Source organism: Taudactylus pleione, unplaced genomic scaffold (assembly GCF_031769625.1).
Source record: "Taudactylus pleione unplaced genomic scaffold, aTauple2 ptg000282l, whole genome shotgun sequence".
Taxonomy (NCBI): domain Eukaryota; kingdom Metazoa; phylum Chordata; class Amphibia; order Anura; family Myobatrachidae; genus Taudactylus; species Taudactylus pleione.
In genome coordinates this window covers 16703249-16725633 of record NW_028284684.1, presented here as the reverse complement: position 1 = coordinate 16725633, position 22385 = coordinate 16703249, and the positions used below count along the sequence as shown (strand labels likewise).

Sequence of the window (22385 nt, the reverse complement as noted above, 5' to 3'; positions counted from 1 at the left end):
CACCAGCCAAAATCTTGCCTAGGGCACCAAATTGGTTAGGGCCGGCTCTGAGTATCCACCACTACTGCAGTGGGTTTTCAACAGTTAATTAAGGTCCTGTGTCCTCGCTACCAGATCCCTTCTAGATTCCAGTTAGCTAGAACAGCAATTCCAAGTCTGTACAAGGACATTAAAAATAAACCTTATTAATGTCCTCAGAAATGCCGTGGTACCCACTGTCCACTTGACCACTGATATGTGGACAAGTGGGACAGGGAAAACTAAGGATTACATGACTGACAGCCCGCTGGGTAGGTGTATTGCCTACAACAGCAACATCTACCAAAAGACAGTTGATACAGAGGCAGGCTACTCTTTGTATAACTGGTTTCACTAAGAGACATACCGCTGAGAACCTCTTAGAAAAACTCAGGGAAATCATTGCTAAATGGCTTACCCCACTAGGACTCTCCTCAGGATTTGTGATTTCAGACTTTGCCACCAATATTATGAGAGCATTACATCTGGGCGAATTCCAACACGTCCCATGTTTTGCTCACACAATTAATTTGGTGGTGCAACATTTTTTAAAAACTGACACGGTCGTGCAGGAGATGCTCTCGGTGGTCCGCAAAATATCTGGACATTTTAGACATTCGGCGACCACTTGTCGAAGATTGCATGACCAGCAGGTACTGTTAAATATGCCCTTCAATCAGCTGAAGCAAGAGGTAGTAACTCAGTGGAATTCTACCCTCTATATGCTTCAGCGGATGGAGGAACAGCAAAAGGCCATCCAGGCCTATACAACGGACTAGGACATAGGCCGTGGAGGGGAAATACCCCTTATTCAAGTGCATTGGAGAATAATTTCTCCAATGCACTTGCAAGGTTCTCAAACCCATTGAACTTGCCACACGTGAAGTTAGTTCAGACACTGCCAGCTTGAGTCAGGTCATTCCCCTCATCAGACTTTTGCAAAAACAGTTGGAGAAACTGAAGGAAGAGTTGAAACGGAGCTATTGCGCAAAGTATATCCGACTGGTGGATCAAGCCCTTGATTCACTTCACCAGTATCCAAGAGTCGTCAATCTATTGAAATCTTAAACCTAGGATCCAGAATGGTCGCCAAAATATATTTTTAAGTCCTACCTTGTGAGTTTTTTTTCCAACAGACAAAAGTCTAAAACTGTGCAGAGATGTTGGTAAAAAAAAATTGTCAGCTGCAGCCACATGTGAAACACCATCATCTCCTCCTTCAGTTTCTACAGCTGCCAGGAAAAAGACACAATTTTCCTTACAGAGTGCCTGCTGGTCATGCAGATCGTTCACCAAAAAATGACTGGAGGACGTTCCCTGAAGAGCGTAAACCTCGGACACTACTTCTCTTACCCAGGCATCTGAAGTGGCTGACATCCAGACCTTGGAGAAATGCAGAAGATGGCATTCCAAGCTGGGAGTTCCCGGGTGAAGGCCCACCCCGACTTGGTAGCTGGGTGTTGGGTAGACCAGGCCAGTTTTCCTCTGGGCTTTGAGCTCTTAGTGGAAGAGTGCTGGAATCTGAAGGAATGATCCTTGGGCAAAAAGAGCCAAAATTAGAAGTGTGTGACCTAGGTGCCACCGCAGCAGGAAGAAAGGCTGTTTTAGAAGCCACTATCATGTCCAATTCTGGACAGAACAGCATTTCGCTAAGCTTCGAGAGCCTTCTTGGAAGCCGCATGCCAGGTACGAAGACTCTCCTGGCAGTAAATGCTGATGTCGAAACATTAGAAGTGAGGATGCCAGTGTCAACTGCAGCCTCACCAAGATAAGTGCCTGCTTCCCTGATCTGTTCAAACAGAGACAATAACTTAGATTTTGAGCACGAGTAGAGACCGTCCTCCAGGGAGTCCGCCCCAGCGTCCCATGGCTGTAGCCACCCAAGCAGATGCAAGGGCTGGGCGCACAACTGCTACTGCATTAGATAAAATTGTCTAAGGAAAGTTTATAGTTTCCTATCCATCGGATCCTTAAAGGAGGCCGTGTTTGTGATAGAAAGGGTAGTAGATTTCACCGATCTGTGTGCTTCCACCAGAGGAGGGGACTCCCGCTTAGTCAGATCCACAGCTGGAAGTGGATAAAATGTGGAGATGCGTTTTAAGGGGAGAGCACTGAATGAAAAAGCGTCACAAGTGAGGCTACAACAACGTATATTGTAGTAATTGAATGTTAACACTAAAACAAATGAGTGTTCCCACTAAATAGAAGGCTAAAACACAGAAAAATGACAGAAAGACAGGAGAATAAAGTTAAAAAGATGAAAGGCAGCAGACAAAGTATAGAGCCTACTAAAGTACTCCTATACACTATTAAACAAAACAGGCACACAGAAACAGTCAATGCAATTTTAGATGTAAATGGGCAATATAATGCTCAGCCAACCAGCTCAAACAGGGGAGGAGCTAAGTGTATAACCTGACTGTAGGATGAGGTATACAGGGAGGCAGGAGCCCATGTCCCTCTCAGCTTCAGCAAGGCATGCACTGTGAAAAATGTCTGCCCAGTGTTTGTCTGTGGGAGAAGACAGAAGAGAAGAAGCCCTTTTTGTTGGGTAGCCTGAGATAGGGAAGCGCCAAGGGGTGGGGGAAGGAGTAGATAATGGGATAACTGTCCTCCCCCTTCTGGCAACCCCCAGGGAAATGGACGCTATTATTAATAGTGCACCAAAACCAAAAAAATACCCTGGTGGTCTAGTGGGGGTGCGGAGACAACCTGGCCCTCACGGGCAACGGCCTCCAACATCGGTCGCAACAGTTGCCATGAGTGCGGCTCCCAGAAAGCTGCATTACCCAATCCCCGGCTGCAGCTCCCTGGGGTGCTGAGGGGCCTGGCTGGGAGCTCAGTTGCCAACTCTCCGGACACCAGCAGGAAAAACATTGGAGCGGCAATGGGAGCATCCAGGATGCAGTCCCTCCGCCACTCTGAAATAAAAAAAAAAAAAAAAAAAAAAAGGGCAGGTAAAGAAAAACAAGGGGACTAACAAGAACGCCTTAAATAGCGTGCACTTGCTTCAGGCACTAAACTAAAACTGGTCCTCTAGGCTGGCAGCGGGGTATAGGGGAGACAGAGCCTGTGTTGCTGGATGGAGAACGTTAACTATTTGGTTTCAGCTCCAGCCAGCTCGCCACCTATACCCTTGGATGAATGAGAAACACTTATTTTGTATAACGTTTGCTACTGGCAATAGATGAGGACACAGTCAGGTAATGACCAAAAACATTTTTATTACTCTAAACACATACGCACTTGCATGAGGAAATTGGTTACTTTTAAGGTTAGCATTTAAAAACAAACGTAGCATTCTACAGTGGTGCAAATGCCATGAACCAAGGTGGTACAAGACAGAGGACACACAAAGCTCCGATAATCCTCTCTCGCTTTGGCTATATAGTCTAGAACATTACAGGCACGATGTTATGTCACTTTTTCACCTCCCCGAGATCATCAATGCTTTCATCATCGACCTGTTGAGCAGAAAGAAGCATTTAATTACATCATTTGACACAAGTGTACTACACCACAACTTAAAGCTATCCACACTCTGGTGGCCCTTATCACTTTCCAATATGGCTAAACATCTCTTTATCTAAATTGGACATGGCCCTGCTATTCAGTTAGCAGACCCAGGCAGATCACCTACAGACCACATTTTGCCTTGTTAGTATAAATTAAGTTAATTACACAAAGTCAGATAGTCTATAAGCTCCTTGCCACATTTATACACCCAGAAGTCTATTACATTAAGTTTCTCATGGATATGGATTGGCTGAGAATAATTTATTTTGCAAACATTTCTAAAGCCAATCTAATCGTTATTGTTTTAAGAGATTGATAATACCATAGACACGTCGATATCTCTTTCGTTTATGGGGATTGCTTCCGATTTTGATAAGTTATCTATTTCATGATTTGGTTACAAATAGTTGCTAAAATTGATTAATACATTATGTCTTTTCAAAGGGTAGTTTTATAAAAAACAAAAAAGAAAACCACACAGAAAAAAAAAACCTATAGCTTCAGTGGAGACCTAATTGCATCATAACATTTTCAGGATGTAGTCGGCATCCCGGTGATGGGGATCCTGGTGCCAAAATCCTGACAGCAGTCGAAATTCCGATTCCAGATGGTAAGAATTAGGGTTTGGGTGGGGTGAGGTTTAGGTATTAGGGGGAGGGTTAGGCTGTTGAGAGGGGTGGCGGGGGGTTTAAGGTTAGGCTGCGGGAAAGGTGGATAAGGAGTAGCATACTTACCTAATCCTGTCATGATTCTGGCTGTTGGAATGCCGATGTCGGTATTTTGACCGCCAGCATCCCATACACAGAGTTATTAACACACATCTTTTGAAAATGTTAATACATATCTGGCCCACCCTCTTTTTATGTAACTTCCTGCTATAATGCCAAATATAAATTAAGTGTGGGCTGCACTGCTAAAAGTCCTGCAGTCCTTCACACAACAATTCACCCACACCTCCATGCCTGAAAGCCAACAAGGAGGTGGCTTTGTCTCCTACTTTCCCCATGTTGCAAATTCACAGTTCTACAAACAATTGTATTACTCAGGTTCCCATCTTTTTAAGAATATCAGCATCTCCTTGGGTCACACTAACAGTTCTGTCCCACCAGTTCATCCCCATCATATTAGGAGATATCAACAAACCAATTGATAATCCAAATGCCCCTTGTGTCTCCAGTCAACTCTAGCTAACGTCCTTTCTTGACGTCTCCCAGTGGACTGACCTCTACTCATTGTAATGGCCACTTCATATTTTTGTTTACAGACTTGGTTTAGTTTCTGTTTTCTTTAGCAATCCTTTTTTGGTCTCAGATGAACACATCACCTGCAAGCTCCTCTCCTTTATTTTAATCTCGTCTCTCCAGACTCAGGGCCTGATTCAGATATGTACGCTAATGCAATCGCAGCCGAGTTCCCATACACAACTGCTGTGCGACAATATGCGAATGCTGCCTGGAAATGAATTGAGAGATCCAAGCAAGTGCGTACAAACATGCAGCGATGGTCACAGATCCTTAGATAATCGACCATCTGAGTAACCCTTTGGTCTCGCAGAATGGCTGTGGGTATGGGAGTTTTCTGCGCACGGGATCGCAGAAGTATGCCGAGACTCCCCAAAAATGGCCACGACGTGCATGAGTTTTTGCAGTCACTCCCCATAACCATCTTCAAACTGTCCCTGAATGTCAATCACTTTGCTAAGACTTCCTTAACTGTGAGTGACATCACTAAGGTATCTTGGGGGAGATGCACGTTATGTGCGCTGAAACTGCTTCTCCCCCATGTATGATTGGGGGTCTGGACAGTAAATGACAGGGGCGCTATGCGCCCGTCATTATCGGCGCTGCCATCTACAAGATAGCAGCACCGATAGCCTGGGCTATGTACAGTCAGGTGCATAAATATTGGGACATTGACAGAATTTTCATATTTTGGCCTCTATTCACCACAATGGCTTTGAAATGAAACAAACAAGATGTGCTTTAACTGCAGACTTTCAGATTTAATTTGAGGGTAATTACATCCAAATCAGGTGAACAGTGTAGGAATTACAACGGTTTCTATATGTGCCTCCCACTTTTTAAGGGGCCAAAAGTAATGGGACTATCATCTCAAAATCTATTTCATGGACAGGTGTGGGCTATTCCCTCGTTATTTCATTATCAATTAAGCAGGTAAAAGGTCTGGAGTTGATTCTAGGTGTGACATTTGCATTTGGAATCAGTTGCTGTCGACTCTCAATATGAGATCCAAAGAGCTGTCACTATCAGTGAAGCAAGCCATCATTAGGCTGAAAAATCAAAACAAACCCATCAGAGAGATAGCAAATACATTAGGTGTGGCCAAATCAACTGTTTGGTACATTCTTAAAAAGAAAGAACGCATCGGAGAGCTCAGCAACACCAAAAGACCCGGAAGACCACGGAAAACAACTGTGGTGGATGACAGAAGAATTATTTCCCTGGTGAAGAAAAACCCCTTCACAACAGTTGGCCAAATCAATAACACTCTCCAGGAGGTAGATGTATATGTGTAAAAGTCAACAATCAAGAGAAGACTTCACAAGAGTGAATAGAGTGTTCACCACAAGATGTAAACCATTGGTGAGCCACAAAAACAGGAAGACCAGATTAAAGTTTGCCAAACAACATCTAAAAAAGCCATTACAGTTCTGGAACAACATCCTATGGACAGATGAGACAAAGATCAACTTGTACCAGAGTGATGGGAAGAGAAGAGTATGGAGAAGGAAAGCAACTGCTCATGATCCAAAACATACCACCGCATCAGTGAAGCATGGTGGTGGTAGTGTCATGGCGTGGGCATGTATGGTTGCCAATGGAACTGGCTCCCTTGTATTTATTGATGATGTGACTGCTGACAAAAGCATATTATATGCTCATATTCACCCAAATGCTTCAGAACTCATTGGACGGCACTTCACAGTGTAGATGGACAATGACCCGAAGCATACTGCAAAGCAACCAAAGAGTTTTTTAAGGCTAAAAAGTGGAATGTTATGCAAAGGCCAAGTCAATCCCCTGACCTGAATCCGATTGAGCATGCATTTCACTTGATGAAGACAAAACTGAAGGGAAAATGCCCCAAGAACAAGCAGGAACTGAAGACATTTATGCGTTCCAGACTTCAGGCTGTAATTGCCTGCAAAGGATTTGCAACAAAGTATTAAAAAGTGAAAGTTAGATTTAGGATGGTTTAGTTTGTCTCATTACTTTTGGTCCCTTAAAAAGTGGGAGGCACATTTAGAAACAGTTGTAATTCGTACACCGTTCACCTGATTTGGATGTAATTACCCTCAAATTAAATCTGAAAGTCTGCAGTTAAAGCACATCTTGTTTGTTTGTTTAATTTCAAAGCCATTGTGATGGTGAATAGAGGCCAAAATATCGAAATTCTGTCAATGTCCCAATATTTATGCACCTGACTATTTAGCTTACCTGACCGTTCCTCCAGCAGCAGCTGTCACTATCGACAGCTACAGCCTGGCAATGCCCTATCCCCACAGCAGGGACAGCGCTGTCTCTGCTGTGGAGGCTGCCAGCTCCAGGGCTGCACGTGGAATCTCGCGATACTTGCAAGATACCGCGCATGCTCCAAGAAGCCGGCCGGGACTGAGACACAGCATATTGGCACTAGACTGATGCGCTGTAGTCTCTAGTGGGGATCGCCGGAGAGGGGGAGTTATCACTCCCCCGCTCCGGCCGATGAGATGTTAGTACATCAAATCAACAGTGCTTCCTGCTTCAGCTCGGTAATGATGCAAAGCAGGAAGAGTTATAGCAGCATGATAAGTGCCACTATAATACATCTCCCCCCTTGGCTCACGCGCAACAGATATTTGCTCAACTACGTAAAAATTGGCATTGTGTCCACATCCGAGTCAGGCCCTCAGTCTTAAGCTGGCCATACACTGATCAAATTTCCAATTGATTTTCAAACGATCAATCGAACGATATCGTTCAATTGCTCATTTTAATCGTCTAGTGGATAGGCACCTTAAAGTTAAAAGGATACATTTGTAGCATTCTCACAGCTTTTTGGCATACTGCCAATTTCCACTGGAGCCAGCCTTGGAACCTGTGTAATTTAAGAGTGTCCCCATTCGTAAGGATTGTGTGATAGTGTGGGGTCCTGACCAAGTTCAAACCTAGGCAAAAACCTAATCCTGGTCAAACTACACCACCATGCCAAATTTGGTAGCGCTAGGTCCAAAACTGTGCATAAAGGACAAACAGACAGACTCGATTATATAGATGAGTCTCCTTAGTTCTACAGTATATTCATCTAGTATTTTTATATACCTTAGGTCCTACCTGCTTATGTATTTTGATGTTCTGCCTTACAAAAAAGGCTCATTCTCATAAAAATCTTAGTTCTAATATTTATTAACAACTTTCCATCTCTCTGCAGCAACTTCTCTTCCCAATTTCTACATTCTCCTGGCTTATTCGGCAGTACCTCATCTTAACCAAACTCAAGCAACAGCCCTAGATCAAATAGCTTCAGCCACTCTTCACTCCCAGCGATCTCAGCTGTGGCACATGTAAATACCTTTCCTTCAGATTAGAACACTGGAGAATGTATTGTACTTACATGACTTCCACAAATATACTACTTACAACCCCTATTGAATTGTTGTGGACACTGCCAAAACTCTAAATCAGGATTCTAAGCCCAAATGCCTCTATAATACAAGCACTTCTCAACCATCTCAAGAAAATACCTCTGACCACCATCACTGCCCAATATATTGTTTATTACTTGATAGGACAAGATGCAAATTAAAATGGTATCCCCTTTCACTACATCTTCTATTCTGAAAACGCACTCAAGTTACCATCTCATCTCTTGCTCCTTACGCCTTTAGGAGGGGCTCCATTACATTTGCCTCACAATCTGTTTGGACCTTTTTACTGAAGGCTTTCATTCCCAACACTCCAGAGTCTGACCTAATACCCTTTTTACACAAAAGTCCCGGGTCTGACCCGGGATTTGAAACACGTTTCCAAACCAGATCAAACTCGGGACAGACCCCTTTCACACTGCGGCGCCAACCCGGGTTAAAAAATTTCAATAAAAATGTATTGAATTTAATAAAAATATATATATTTCCTAAATCGATCTCCCTACTCTGCCCATGATCTCAACCACACTCTGGTTACAGACAATTGGGATACACTGACACTGTGGAATTCCCTCATTTGTGCAGATACTTCAAATTAGTGTAATAAAGAATACTATCCAGATATGTATAACTTAATAATTAAAATTATTACCATCAATTTAACTATAAAAACACAATCAAGAAACATTTAAAAACAAAGTCAATGGGGATCCTAATAACAGCTAGATCAATTGCTACAATACAGTGCTGAGGTTTTACACTCCCCCACTCAAATATACAGGAGTGAGAGACCCAACCAATGGATAGAATGCAGCTGTAGCAATACAAAAGAAAGTATTTAAGGGTAGAAGATGACCGTGTCAAACACACACACACGAGCTGAACAGCTTTAGATGTATTATAACCAGTGTCAGATTTTACCCTAGGGGCTGCACGCCCCCACTCCCTCTTACCCTAGTAAAACCCACCAGCTCAGTGACTGCTGGCAGGGGATTTCCATTGGAAGCACTTTCTGCTAATCACAGCCAGACAGGCAAGCCCAGAGAGTTTTTCTACACCTGGGACTGCCACTCCGGACTACGATAGAGAGTGCTTTTAATGGGAAGCCACTCCTCTGCTACCATGCCAGTCCTATCAGCCCATAGAAGCCGGCCCTCTTGCTAATTTGTGCTCATATGCACATTTACAGATTCCCCGGCCACAGAAGTAATTAGACGCCGCTGATTATAACCCCATGTTCCAAAAAATAAAATAAATAACCCAAAACAAAAAACCTTCACAGGAGAACAATTCTGTTGTTATCAACAAACACAATGCATCACCTACCATGGCTTTCTTCACAAGTGTAAATGAATGATACAACATTGGGACAATTGTTTTAACTCAGAGGGGTATTCAATATGAAACGTTAACCTCGCCGTCGAAAATTTTGCCGCACATCAGAGCTTTTGCTGGCGAAAAAGTATCGCGCATGCACCGCTTATCTCCGTATTCAATATGAAATCATCGAAAACGGCACCCGGCGATACTTGGATCGGCGAAAACAAAGGGGAATTTTTTGGAAATAATTGTAGGACCCCCCTAAAGATGTCCAGACCTTGGGGATCACTATGGGTACCCCCGTTTTTGCCTGCAGAAGAAAGTCGGGGTTTTTAAATAGCTGCGGCAGGTGTTTTTTTCCCGACTTTGAAGAAGTGATGCAGAAGCGCATTTAGTTTTGTTTTTTTCATTTTTAAAAGTGGTCCCATCAAATTTGGGGTACATGAAAACGGGTACTAGCATATTTTTGTGTCCATAAAGTTATTTTTTAAAAATTCTGCAAAAATGCACCTGCCGCTACTTTGCACAATGAAAAAAACACCTGCCACATACTTGGGGACCCCACCAGAATTAATTTAATTAGTTTGGCATTTTTTTTTTTTTTTTTTAACATTTCCTTTTTAAAGGGGACATTACCAAAAGTACAGGCTATTTTTTATAAGCCTGCACCCCCAAACCCCAATTCTGCACTTTTTTTCACTTGCTGTATTGATTTGAAAAATTATCCCTGTTTTTTTAAAAATTACCCTTGACCCCATTAACGAACAAAAACGGGAATTTTCGTGAAATATGCCTGGGACCCCCTAAAGATGTCCAGACATGGGGGATCACTATGGGTACCCCCATTTTTGCCTGCAAAAGAAAGTCAGGTTTTTACATAGCTTTGGCAGGTGTTTTTTCCGCCGCGCTATTAGAAACTCCGACTTCCTTCAGTAGTTAAAAATGGGGGTACCTATAGTGATCCCCCATGTATTAGAAACTCAGACTTCCTTCAGTAGTTAAAAATGGGGGTACCAATAGTGATCCCACACATCTTTAGGGGGGTCCCTAGAATATTTCCCAAAAATTCCCTTTTTTGTTGAACCTGTAAAAAAAAGTTGAAAAAAAAATGTACAAAAAAAATTACATAAGGTCCCCTCCCAGCCCCAGGCTTGCCAGCCAGTGGTGGTTTCTAAAAATACGGGGAACAAAATGTGTAGGGTTCCACCGTATTTTAGAAACCAACACCAGGCTGCAGGGACTAGTGCTGGTTTTAAATATAGGGGGCAAAAAAGACGTGGGGTACCCCCTATATCACCAGACCCAACCGACCAGGGGTGGTCAGTTGGGTCTGCACCAGCACCAGACCCAACCGACCAGGGGAGTAATGCCACAGCCCGGAGACCCAATCACCGTGGCTCCAGGTCCAAAGCATTACACCCCAAGTCGGTCAGCGCAAGCCGGTGATCTTGGGGAGTTGGGGACCCCCCAAAAAAGGGTCCCCCCTCTCCCGAGCACCACAGGCTTACGCTGAAGCCTGGGGCTCTTCCCCAAACCCCTTGCTTGGTGGGTATGGGGGCAATAGGGGGCCAAATAATGTAACACTATTGTACTTTACAGTGGAACTAGAAGTGCCAGCATGCCTGCCATTTTGCACTTGTGGAACTACAAGTGCCAGCAGACACGCGGCACCTGTAATTTCACTGTAAAATAAATAGTTAAAAAAAGACAAAACACACGCACACCGTGTCCAGTATAAGTTTATTACACACACCTACCCCCATTCACACATACTTACCTATACCAGATGTTCGGCCCCTTGTCCAAGTAGAATATCCAAAACACATGGCTCTGCAAAGAAAAAAATCATACTCACCTCTATCCTGGCGCTGGTCTCCGCAGTAATCCACGTACTTTACAAAAAAAAACAAAAACAAAAAAAACCTAATACACGACCAACGAACGAGTATGTGTGTTCCCACGCATACTCAGCTCCCGAATGCCAGCTGACGGCACATCCAAGGAGCTGGCAGTCCTGAGAGCCAATCAACGGCCGCGCCGACTGTAGAGCGGCCGCTGATTGGCTCCGGCTACTGACAGTTCCCACGTGGGCCAGTCACACCACATGGGAACTGTCAGTAGCCGCAGCCAATCAGCTGGCATTCGGGAGCTATGAGTAAGCATGGGAACACACATTCATAGCACATTCGTTGGTCGTGTATTAGTTGTTTTTTTTTTGCCGGTGATTGGGTCTCCGGGCTGTGGCATTACACCCCGGTTGGTTGGGTCTGGTGCTGGTCTTAAATATAGAGGATATCCCACGTCTTTTTTGCCCCCTATATTTAAAACCAGCACTAGTCCCTGCAGCCTGGTGTTTGTTCCCCATATTTTTAGAAACCACAACTGGCTGGCAAGCCTGGGGCAGGTTTGGCTTTTGGGGGGGACATTGTCATTTTTTTTGTAAATTTTTTCAACTTTTTTTTTTTATACAGGTTCAACAAAAACAGGAATTTTCGGGAAATATTCTAGGGACCCCCCTAAAGATGTGTAGATATGGGGGATCACTATGGGTACCCCCATTTTTAACTACTGAAGGAAGTCGGGGTTTCTAATAGCCGCGGCAAGTGCATAAATGCGACTTTGAAGAAAGTGATGCAGAAGAGCATTTAGAATTTTTTTTGGGGAAAAACAACTGCCCAGCAAATTTGAAAGTTGCTAAAGTGACTTGAAAAAAAAATCGTGAAAAACCCTTTTTTGGGGGGTCCCCAACTCCCCCGAGATCACCGCCTTGCGCTGACCGACTTGGGGTGTAATGCTTTGGACCTGGAGCCCCGGTGATTGGGTCTCCGGGCTGTGGCATTACACCCCTGTTCGGTTGGGTCTGGTGCTGGTCTTAAATATAGGGGGTACCCCACGTCTTTTTTGCCCCCTATATTTAAAACCAGCACTAGTCCCTGCAGCCTGGTGTTGGTTTCTAAAATACGGTGGAACCCTACACATTTTGTTCCCCGTATTTTTAGAAACCACCACTGGCTGGCAAGCCTGGGGCTGGGAGGGGACCTTATGTAATTTTTTTTGTACATTTTTTTTTTCAACTTTTTTTTACAGGTTCAACAAAAATGGGAATTTTCGGGAAATATTCTAGGGACCCCCTAAAGATGTGTGGGATCACTATGGGTAGCCCCATTTTTAACTACTGAAGGAAGTCGGAGTTTCTAATACATGGGGATCACTATGGATACCCCCATTTTTAACTACTGAAGGAAGTCGGGGTTTCTAATAGCCGCAGCAAGTGCATAAATGCGACTTTGAAGAAAGTGATGCAGAAGAGCATTTAGAATTTTTTTGGGGGAAAAATAACTATGCCCAGCAAATTTGGGGTACTTGAAAATGGGGGTCAGCATATTTTAAAGTTGCTAAAGTGACTTGAAAAAAAATCGTGAAAAACCCACCTGCCGCAAGCAGCTGCAATGAAAGAAAAACACCTGGGGCATACATGAGGACCCCCCCAGAGGCAAGTTCGCTATTTTTTACGTTTGTTCCCCAACATTTTTTTTTTGGGCCCACAAATTCAAAGTGCTTTTTTGGGGTGTCCCGATTTTTATTTTTATTTTTCTTCTTTTTGACACAGATCGTTTCAAGGGGTCATTCTGAAGGGTGCAGGCTATTTTTTTTTTAAGCCTGCACCCCTAAACCCCAATTCTGTACTTTTTTTCACCACCTATTCAGTGGTGAAAAGTTACCCGTTTTTTTTTTCAAAGACTTTTCGAACCTGCAAAAAGTCTTTGAAATTGAATCCAGTGTAAAACCAAAACCTGCGAAAATGACGTCATCGGTGCGAAAACATCGCAAAAACTGAGTCTTCGCTCCATATTGAATACCCCTGATAATGTTACTATAGGATTTATATTGCCCACATAAAAAGAGTAAGCAGCATGCACGTATTTAGAGTCAGGAAAATGTATAGTTAAAGTCTATATAAAGATAAAAACCAAATGCGCTCGCTTACGCTCGAAAATCTATTCTACTAAGGAAGTGGACTTGCCCAGTAGTCTAAACTGAATTACACAATGTAGCCAATTATTTCAAATAGTTTAGAATCGCCAATCTGTTCCCACATATTGATAAAGTTTAAATGGACATTGCTGGTCATTCAGTCTCCACTGGTGCACCACATACAATGGAACGAGAGGTTTAGGTTTTCAGTATAAATTACCTCTGGCCACTTTTCCTGGATTACATCGATAATATCATCTGTGAAGTCTCCCTGAATGATGATTTCGTCCTCCCCTGTCACTGATGCACCACAGGAAAATTTCTGAGCAAAGAATCTTTGTGCTTCCTTGAGATCAATTTCTGCAAGACAAAAAATGCAACACCATCTGTGTCATGTACAACGACAGGACTGAAACAAAGTGTTGTAGTTTTGTCACACTTACCGAATGTTGCTAGCCCACATACCCGCGTCACATATTTCTTCTTTGCTCTGGGAATTTTGGCTATTGTGACTTTCTGAGGTACAGTCTTCTTCTTCTGTTTAATCTGACCTCTTCCTCCTGTAAAAAATTGCAAAGCTCACAATCAACTTTTATAAAAAAAAAATATATATATATATATATAAAACTCTCAATATTATTGCATCTACTTTAGATTAGGTTAGATTAAACCAAACTGGTATGAATCATTACTAAAATAGTAAGAACCAAACAAAAACAGCTACAATTATACTATGTGCATATGTAGTTATACAGTACACAAGTTAATTTCACTTCTACAACACTACAAGAACTCCAGATAAAATAAGATTTTAATTTGCACACCAGTAATATAATATGTATATTTATTATGTTAGTGCGATGAGTTGTATTAGAGATCTACTCAGCTTTTAGTATCCAGCTATCAGATGAATAGCATTATCCCCTTCAATCTTTGAGGGAAATGCTATAATATCAAATGATTAAGTTAATTCCTTCTACTGAGGTGACACCAATTACTCTAATACACTGTATATTGAACACAAAAATAAAGGAGAGGACTGGAGTATTTGATATGGTGCACTTTACAATAATCATACAACCCACATATTCGCTTAGCATAAAGTAACTGTTACAACTTATATAATCTTTATTGATCTAGTATTAAAAAAATCCTTTATTTATAGGGTTCCAAATCATTGGCAAAATATCTAAAATATACAAAGAATGAGATATAGAAAAATGTGTATAAATAAAGAATAAAGATAAGTGTATCTAAAATTATTTATATACCGCTGGTTTGTATATATCTATTTCAAGTAGGAACTGGCTTACTAAATCTCTATGGTTATAGTGGTAATACTTTAATAATATCAGCTGCCTTTCATAGACAGATTTATAATCAATTTTCTATTCAAAAATATAACCAATATTTGTCTTTAATATATTCACTATTTTGCAGCTATGTACACATAACAAATTGTATCTCATTTATTGATACATTTCATGTATCGCTACAGATGATATTAAGATCTTGTTACTTAGTAACTTTCCATCTATACTGCTGGAAGGAAGTTTGCAGTTTAATCACATGAGTCTTTGAGCTAACATGCTCCGTTCAGTGTTTTCTTATTTAGGAGATATATATTAATTTCCTCTCATCTCCATTACAGTGTAACACTACTGTATGTGATCTGCACGCTGTCACTCCCGGTGATGCTTAGTGCATTTACAGGCTAACGTGCATCATCCAGTATATAAATGTATTTGTTACGGAGATATGCACTGTTCCCCTTCCGTCTCCATGACAGTGGGATAAATACAATCCCCGCACTGTCACACCTTGCAGTAAATCAATATATGCTGCAGCTGATATTATTAAAGTTATTACTACTATAAAACCATAGAGATTTAGTAAGCCAGTTCCTACGTGAGATATATACAAACCAGCGGTATATAAATAATTTTAGATACACTTATCTTTATTCTTTCTTTATACACGTATTTTTCTATATCTCATTCTTTGTATATTTTAAATATTTTTCCAATAATTTGGGACCCTATAAATAAAGGATTTTTTAAATAATAGATCAATAAAGGTTATATAAGTGTTAACAGTTACTTTATGCTAATATGTGGGTTGTATGATTATTGTAAAGTGCATCATAAAAAATACTCGACTTCTTTCTGCTTTATTTTTTGTGTTCAAAGAACCCCAGATATGCAGGACATTGATCTATGAAGCAGATCTGAACATTGTTTTAAATAGGTTGCCCGGGGAGTTATACATGAATATGAAAGCAGGTCCACAATAATAACTATTGTATGCCACACTTTACCTCTCTTCTGTTTTTTCTTCTCCTCCTCTTCACCCGCTGTGCCTGGCCCGTCACCAGCCAACGTTTCTAGTTTGGGAGAACTCCCTTTGAAAGCACCAGAAACATGTATGTTATATGTAAATGAAAAGTAATAAATGACACATTAAATATTAATTAAACTTTTGTGCCGTTCCTCTCCGCTGCACACGCCTAAGGTGCTAGTATAAGGCTTGTACAATTATGCTTTCCTTATCTAATGCTTATGTATGTTTATGTTAAGATGTTTAACAACAAAAAATTCTGACAGGTAGAGTGTGTGTAGACACTTCCGCATGTGTACCCAGCTTTAAAGTAATTGTGCCTCAATGGGGGATCGGGCCGACATATCGTCCACATTGGCCAGTGTGTACCCGCTATGTCGCTGATGATGCGCACTCCCGCACGTCGTCGGCGTCATCCTCCATCGGACCTGCATGCAGGCACAACGGGCGATATCGTTAGCGGGGGCCATGCCACCAAATTCTGGGGAAATGTATGACCATATAAAATGCTTAACTACTTGTGCCAAGCAACACTATAGCCTAGATCAGGGGTGGCCAACCTCTGTCCTCAAGAGCTACCAACAGTTCACATTTTCCAGATCACCTAGCTTGTGCACAGGTGTATTCATTACTCACTAACACATTTGAAAAGATCCACAGGTGAAACTAATTATTTCACTTGCGATTCTGTAAGGAGACCTGGAAAATATGCACTGTTGGTAGCTCACGAGGGCCGGGGTTGGCTACCCCTGGTCTAGATTACAGCAACACCAAGTCAGAGTGTAGTTTGGAATAGCTGTCAACAAGTAGAACAAGAAAAAACTACACCCAGGGAGCTAAGCAGTGAAAATGTAATGCACTGGTAATGGCTAGAGCTTAAATAATGGATATGTACACTCTGTAACAGCTGACATAGGATATGCAAGGATGTACTGTACTTCTAAAGCAGTTACTGAGCACAAAAGGAAAGATCGGGGTATTAAAGTGTGCTTCTAGCCTACACACCACGGAGGAAGACAATTTGTGGGCTAAACTGATATTTATAACAATGCAGTGCATCAATGTGCTAGGAACCAGTGACATCAATGAGCCAAAGTTAATGGGTCTAAGTAAAATTATGTTGAGCATTCAGGATAACAGCCATAGTGATATCATGAGCATGATCACTGCCCAAAATAATGGCAGCCCTACCTGTCTGAAAGATGCACTGTGCTTCTGCGGCTTCTTAGCAATATTTAGTAAGAAAGAGTTAAGTACAAACTAAGTAGGTGTCAGAGCAGACATGGTTGTCAATTGACATTACAATTGTACATATGAAAAAGGTTATTTAAAGCAGCAGAGCATGAACACAACAACACAATGTAATTCTCTCTTACCTAATGTAAGTTTAGCAAATTCTTTTGGGAAATTCTTCTCTAGCCACTGTCTGCACTTTGTGACATCGGGCATATATTCACAGTACTGAAACAGATACATACTCATAAGTGATCAGCAACATTTAAAAACAGTAGCAGAGAAATCGCAACAGAAAAAAATTACACCCTTCATTTTTTGGAGAGCCTCCCATCCCTAAAGATTGGTACAAGAGAACAGATTACTACATGAGCATGGAAGATCAAAGAATTTTTGTACTTTAATTTCACTGGGGACACAGTAATTAAGTTATGGTATAGTTGGTGCAGGAAGAGTACGAGCAGGGGCCATCAGTTATGTGTAACCAAGCCCACACAGAAAAGAGAGAAGAATAAACAAGGCGAGGGAATAAACAATGTTGTCCGGAAATGTCAAATAACAAACGCGACAATGGTGAAAAGGGCAGGCGTCCATTGTCCTCCAAAGAACTTTAAGTAATTTTAAGCATTTTTGTATTTACTCTTTTTCTTAATCATCCAACTGGGAGGACACCGGAATACCATTGGAGACATTCCAATGCTGCTTTTTACGGGTAGGTTCACTCAGTGGAAGCAGCTCAAAGTACCTTCTTTCCCCAAACTGGCATCCGTGGATTCAAACACATAAAACCTGTAGAATCAGGTAAATGTATGAACACACAAATAGGTGGTGATCTTGCATATCTGCTCAGCCAAAGCTCGATGCCATGCCTCACAGTGGTCACCCAATAGTCACTCACCGATCTGTTAGAATGTGCCCTGAGATTTTCAGAACAGGCTGTCCAGCCCCACTAAGTGTTCCTGCTATAGATGGCGTTCTCATACACTGTTGCTCAAGTCATGTCAAATAGCGCCTCTCGGTGCATCAGGCCCTGGGAGACTAGCCCGCGGAGAGCATCTTTCTTGCTCAAAACGTGCGTCTTATATGCATACATAAAATAACTGGGAGCGACAAAAATAAGAGTTATGGTATAACATACCTTTGTTAACTCTTTCTTCGAGGTCCATGGGGTCCACAGCCATTACGTTGAAGGTATGAATCCCGGTCACCAAACAGTTAATACAAACGAGCTCTCTGTTCCCAGGATGCACCGGGTTTCCTCCTCATATACCCAACCTCCTGCCTCAGGTAGCCAGTTCGTTACTAAGCTCAAGCAGGCAGAGACAAACAAAGGGTAAGAAAGAAAAGACCCATACTTACGAGTCCAGACTCTCAAGAGAAGAAACAACGGAAAACCTCCCCCAGAACTACAGGTGCGTCTGGGTGGTGTCCTGTGGACCCCATGGACCTCGAAGAAAAAAAAGAGTTAACAAAAGGTATGTCATACCATAACTCTTATTTTCTTCTTCGGGGTCCATGGGGTCCCACAGACATTACGTTGGGGATATCCCAAAGCACTAACCCTACGGGCGGGGATGCTCCTGACTCTCGGAAGAGAGGAGAATCCTACGCCCGAAGGAGGCATCCTGAGAAGCAAAAGTGTTAAAGGAATAAAATTTGACAAAGGTATGGATGGAAGACCATGTGGCTGCTTTACATAATTGCTCAGCAGAAGCACCCCAGCGGGCCGCCCATGATGGACCACCCGCCCTAGTAGAATGTGCAGTCACTGAATACAGCACACGCATACCAGCCTGTGTATAAGCCAATGAAATTACCATGCGAATCCACCTGGCCAGTGTCTGTTTATTGGCTGGCCAGCCACGCTTATGACAACCATAAAGCACAAAAAGTGAAATCGGACTTCCTCCATTTGCTCGTGCGTTTAACATAAATTCTCAACGCACGGACCACATCCAGGGAAGCCTCACCTTGTGAGAGACTTGTGCCCTGAAATGCTGGAACTACTATTTCTTCATTAATATGAAATTTAGACACCACTTTTGGAAGGTAATCCTCCCTAGTACGTAGTACTGCTCTATCTTGATGAAATACCAAGAACGGCTCCCGGAAGGAAAGCGCAGCTAAATCCGACACTCTACGTGCAGATGCCATAGCAAGGAGGAATACCGTCTTTGCTGTTAGCCACTTGATGTCTATTGAATTTAAAGGCTCGAACGGAGGAGCCTGTAAAACCTTCAGAACTAGAGTCAAGTCCCACGGAACAACCGGGGAAACGAAGGGAGGCTGAATCCTCAACACCCCCTGAAAAAAGGTCTTTATATCCGGTCTCAGAGCAATTTTATGTTGGAACCAGACTGAAAGAGCTGACACCTGTACCCTTAAAGAGGCCAGGCGGAGCCCTTTTTCCAGACCGCTTTGAAGAAAATCCAGCACTCTGGATATCAGGAATTTATGTGGATCATACTTTCTTTCAGTGGTGTGAACTGAAAGGGTATGCCAAACCCTATAATATATACGGGCTGAGGATGGTTTCCGTGCCTTCAGCATCGTCCGTATAACAGACTCGGAAAACCCCTTTTCCCTCAAGACGGAGGCCTCAAGAGCCATGCCGTCAAAGATAGCCGATGAAGATCTGGGTACCAACAGGGACCCTGTAGAAACAGATCCGGTCTCAATGGCAGAGGCCATGGAGTGTCTATGGAGAGAGACCGTAGATCTGTGAACCAGTGTCGTCTCGGCCACGCCGGAGCTATTAATATGACGGTGCTGCCCTCTTGTTTGATCTTTCTGACCACTCTGGGCAGAAGAGCAAACGGGGGAAACAGCTATACCAGCTTGTAACACCACTTTACGGTCAGTGCGTCTACAAACTCGGCTCTCGGATCTCTTGTCCAGGATCCGTACCTGGGAACCTTGTTGTTCCTTCTTGATGCCATCAGATCTATTTCTGGTAGACCCCACCTGTCCACAAGCTTCCGAAAAACCTGCGGATGTAGGGCCCATTCCCCTGCATTTATCTCTTGCCGACTGAGAAAATCGGCCTCCCAATTCAGGATTCCTGGAATGAACACGGCAGATAAGTCTCTCCCCATACCAGGATTCTTGATACCTCTGCCAAGGCAGCCCGACTCCTTGTGCCCCCTTGATGATTTAGGTAGGCGACCGCGGTGCGATTGTCCGACTGTATCTGCACCGACCTGCCCTTTAAGATTTCCTGAGCCTGCACTAAAGCTTTGAATATAGCTCTTAGTTCCAGGATATTTATCGGTAGCCGGCTTTCCGTCACTGACCACTTTCCTTGGAAAGTGTGTGACCCCGTCATCGCCCCCCAACCTAAAAGACTGGCGTCGGTTTTGACTAATGTCCAATCCGACACCCAAAATGGGCGACCCTGCCTGAGATGCTTTGTCTGCAACCACCAGGTCAGGGACAACCGTACCTCTGGAGAGAGATGCAGCAGCTGGGACCTGATCGTGCGATGATCCTTGTTCCAGCAAGACAGAATGAATTGCTGCAGTGGTCTGGAGTGGAAATGAGCGTATTCCACCATCCTGAAGGTGGCCACCATCGACCCCAGGACCTGCATGGCTACTAGAACGGATATTTGCCTGTTGCGAAGCAACCTGCGTATTCGTGATTGTAGAGCAAGGATCTTCTCCTCCGGCAGATATATTCTCTGTACCACGGAGTCCAATCTCGCTCCCATATGACACATCTGTTGTACCGGACAGGGTGACGACTTTTGCCAGTTTATGATGCCATCATCACTGCCATCACCTTGGTGAATACCCGAGGGGCTGTGGACAGGCCAAACGGCAGGGCCTGGAACTGAAAATGTTCCTCCCCTACCGCAAAACGAAGAAATTTTTGATGAGCCTGTGTGATTGGGATGTGAAGGTAGGCATCTTGTATGTCTAGGGACACCATATAGTCCCCCTGTTCCATTGCCAACACAATCACTCGCAATGTTTCCATCCAGAACCCGGGGGCTCGAACAAATTTGTTGAGCTCTCTCAGTTTTAGAATAGGCCGGTATGACCCATTCGGTTTCAGAACCAAGAACAGATTGGTGTAAAACCCCTCTCGGAACTGGTTCTCTGGCACCGGAATCACTATTTCTGATGCTAATAATGCAAGAATAGCCTTCTGAAGGGCCAAAGCTCTTTCTGAACCCACCTGCGGGTTTACACAAAAGAACCTTTGAGGAGGAGTCCTCCAAAACGTCAGGGCGTACCCTCGGGAAACAACTCCCCGAACCCAGGCATCCTCCGTCGTGAGGTGGCAGGGCACCGTCCCATCAGGCCACTGGTTTATCCTGGACGTTTGTTCTGCCAGGGCGCTTCCTGGGTCTTGCCTTTCTTGGTGGAAATCTCGCTGAGGGCTGACCTTTGGCCTTGCCCTGTGGCCGAAACCCCCGAAAGGACGCCCTCCTCAATTTAGATGAGGTTGCTGATGGTAAACCTACCGTCTTTGAGGCTGCCATGGAGGATACAATTTTGTCCAGTTCTGGACCAAAGAGCACACCTCCTGTGAATGGAAGGAATTCTAGGGCCTTTTTGGACCAGACATCTGCCTTCCAATCCTTCAACCAGAGAATCCTACGTGCCACCACGGACTCAGCTGAAACTTTAGAGGAAAGGATCCCTGCATCCAAGGCGGCATCACCCAAATAAGAGGCCCCTTCTCTAATAAAGGAGATCATATCCAGTTGCACCTTAGAGGCATCTGGTAAAGACTCCGTTAAGAGTCTTGGCCCACTCCTCAATAGCTCTTGCTACCCAGGCAGTGGCCATAGCTGGGCGGGTGGCCGTTCCTGCAGCGAAAAAATTGATTTGAGACAAGGCTCCAGTCTCCTATCCGTGGTTTCCTTCAGCGAAACTGCTGGGATTAGCAAAGTGGTACGTTTAATCAGCTGTGCCACATGCGCATCAACTGATGGTGGATTCTCCCACTTGGCACAGTCCTCTGCTGGAAAAGGATATAGAAGCGCCATTCTTTTAGAAGAATGGCTTATCTTATCCGGACGGACCCAGGCTTCCTCCACAAGTTCTGATAAATGTTCAGACTTTGGGAATTCTGCCTTAACCAATTTGTTGGCGCTTGAACAGGGGGCTTTCCTAAGCGGAAGATCCCCTTCCTCGATATTTAACACCGATTTTACAGCCCTTATCAGAAAAGGGACATCGGCTACTGGGAAATGATAATCACCCTCTTGCGAAAAGTCCTGTGCCTGTTCCTCCTCGGAGGAGGCACTCGAGTACTCACCCATGTAAGGCGGTACATGGCGCCTAGATTTAGGCTGCTTTGGCTTGATAGCCTGAGGCTGAAAAACCCCCGA

General features: G+C 43.5%; 1 protein-coding gene across 5 annotated transcripts in view; it reads right to left on the bottom strand.

Annotated features, from left to right (window-relative positions):
- Positions 1-3222: 3222 nt before the first annotated feature.
- Positions 3223-22385, bottom strand: part of DENR (density regulated re-initiation and release factor) — a 32203-nt gene continuing 13040 nt past the window's right edge. For all 5 annotated transcript variants that reach the window (XM_088482149.1, XM_088482147.1, XM_088482148.1 and 2 more), the window contains exons 4-8: positions 17188-17272; positions 15792-15875; positions 13918-14034; positions 13695-13834; positions 3223-3482 (exon numbers count right to left, since the gene is read on the bottom strand). In XM_088482149.1, coding sequence (XP_088338275.1) covers positions 3438-3482; positions 13695-13834; positions 13918-14034; positions 15792-15875; positions 17188-17272 — 471 coding nt within the window. In that variant the 3' untranslated portion in view covers positions 3223-3437. The remainder of the gene's footprint in view (positions 3483-13694; positions 13835-13917; positions 14035-15791; positions 15876-17187; positions 17273-22385) is intronic.